General features: G+C 38.6%; 1 protein-coding gene across 1 annotated transcript in view; it reads right to left on the bottom strand.

Moving 5' to 3' along the window:
* Nucleotides 1-1398: 1398 nt before the first annotated feature.
* The window catches only part of LOC115240162 (CREB-binding protein-like), a 16309-nt gene continuing 15931 nt past the window's right edge, over nucleotides 1399-1776 (bottom strand). Inside the window, exon 20 of the mRNA XM_029815136.1 lies at nucleotides 1399-1776. This exon is cut by the window's right edge and continues 293 nt beyond it. Within this exon, the coding sequence (XP_029670996.1) occupies nucleotides 1588-1776 (189 nt within the window). The 3' untranslated portion in view covers nucleotides 1399-1587.

The following is a 1776-nucleotide window of genomic DNA, read 5'->3' as shown; positions in this document are numbered from 1 at the left end:
TATAATTATAATATAATAATAATAATTAATCGATACTCGGCAGGTAAATTAATAATCGTCGTTATCGTAATAATAACCTAATATTTACAAAGTTTTCACGTTTGAGGGCCCGTTATCGAATACGCATTCTCATAGTTACATTTTGATTGAACTGTACACATGCTTATGGACCCTCGATTGGAAAAAGACTTCATTCTTCTTTCCTTCATCAAAATTAACACGTTTTTATATAAATCCTCCCGCGCACACTAGCAGCCTGTTGTGAATTTCTATTTTTTGGTTGCATCAATATTAATTCGTCATTGCTGATTCTCTCAACAGGAGCAACAACTGATGAGCAGACATCCTGTCCAGAGAATCGCCGTCATTCATTACAACTAACGATTTAGTCAGCACTTGAGAAAATGTGGAATCTCTCGCGCTAATTTTCATAAAATTTCACGGCGCTAAGATACAACCTTTTCGGCGGCGCTTAAGTGGAGATATCATCTTAATAACAAATTTTCTCTCCTTAAACGAATATATTACTTACATACGATCTAGTATAGAATAATTGCATACAATTATATCGTACTAATTACGATCTAATAGTATTTGAACTATTAATTATTAATTAACATTAAATATACACAACATATATATATGTATATATATATATGTATATATATTTGTACGATTTCACTCATCGTGCATGAGCAGCAGCGAGAGTGGTAGTATCGAAGGGGCTCCGGATGGTACGAGGGGGAAATACGTAATAATAGTCTCTCGATAGTTTCGTCTTTCGTTTTTCCTCATCGTTTTATCAATTTTTCTATCTTTTTCTTTCTTGACCAAGGACGAAAACAATTTTGAGTCTATCTGAGCCAGGCCGAGTAATATTGAAAAGCACCAACATCGCGTTGTTTCTCTTTTCTCTCGATATCTCGGGTTTGAAAATCGAAAGAGAAGATATTTGCGCGCGCGACCCGAGCATCTCGCACAAGGGGTCAAGGGTCGCAAAATCGGAACTCGCCATCTCCGGTCCTGAGGATTTCAAGCCCAAACACGGCTCAATCCACTCAACGAAAACTCGACGCAATATACGTCAGACTATCTCTTTCAGTCTCTATCTTATGCGCACGAAACAGCATCAGAATTAATTATCTAGCGATTTGATCATGTCCGAAACATTTCGCATTATTTATAAATCAAGCGATGTAGACGATCGCAGCCGTCCGAACGCCGCCGCCATCATCTTCTTTTAATCCTCTAACAACCGCACGACGGATCTTGGATCAATTTTGACCCATAACTTTATAAATAAATTTTATATTTGATTTTAATGTATTTTAAAATTGTTTTTCTTAAAAAAATGCTATTTATATATGATGATTAAAACACAAAAAAGAAAACATTTTAATTATACAATAAAAATAAATGATAATTACGTTGTGTTACGTTCTGTACACATAAAATATTTGCTTCAATCATCACGTAAACTTTATAAAATAGTATTAAAATATAAGTCAAGATTGACCCGGCATCCGCCGGCGAAGAGTTAAGGAAATCACTTACATAATCGACCGATGTGATCGTCCGTAACAGTCACTACAACCCCTCGACGAACTTGGAGAGTTGGTCCTGCGGCGTCATCGGCGTCACCTCATTAGCGTCCGCGCCACCGTTCGTAGGCGCCGGCGCTGGCGAGGGGTGATGAGGCATAGAGGCGGGATGGCCGGTAGGCGCACCGGGGCCACCGCTCAACTGCGAGAGCATCATCTCACTAGGACCGCCACC

The sequence above is a fragment of the Formica exsecta genome, unplaced genomic scaffold (assembly GCF_003651465.1).
Source record: "Formica exsecta isolate Colony F162 unplaced genomic scaffold, ASM365146v1 scaffold419, whole genome shotgun sequence".
NCBI lineage: Eukaryota > Metazoa > Arthropoda > Insecta > Hymenoptera > Formicidae > Formica > Formica exsecta.
Note: the sequence above shows the minus strand (reverse complement) of the source record. Positions and strands in the feature narration are given on the sequence as shown.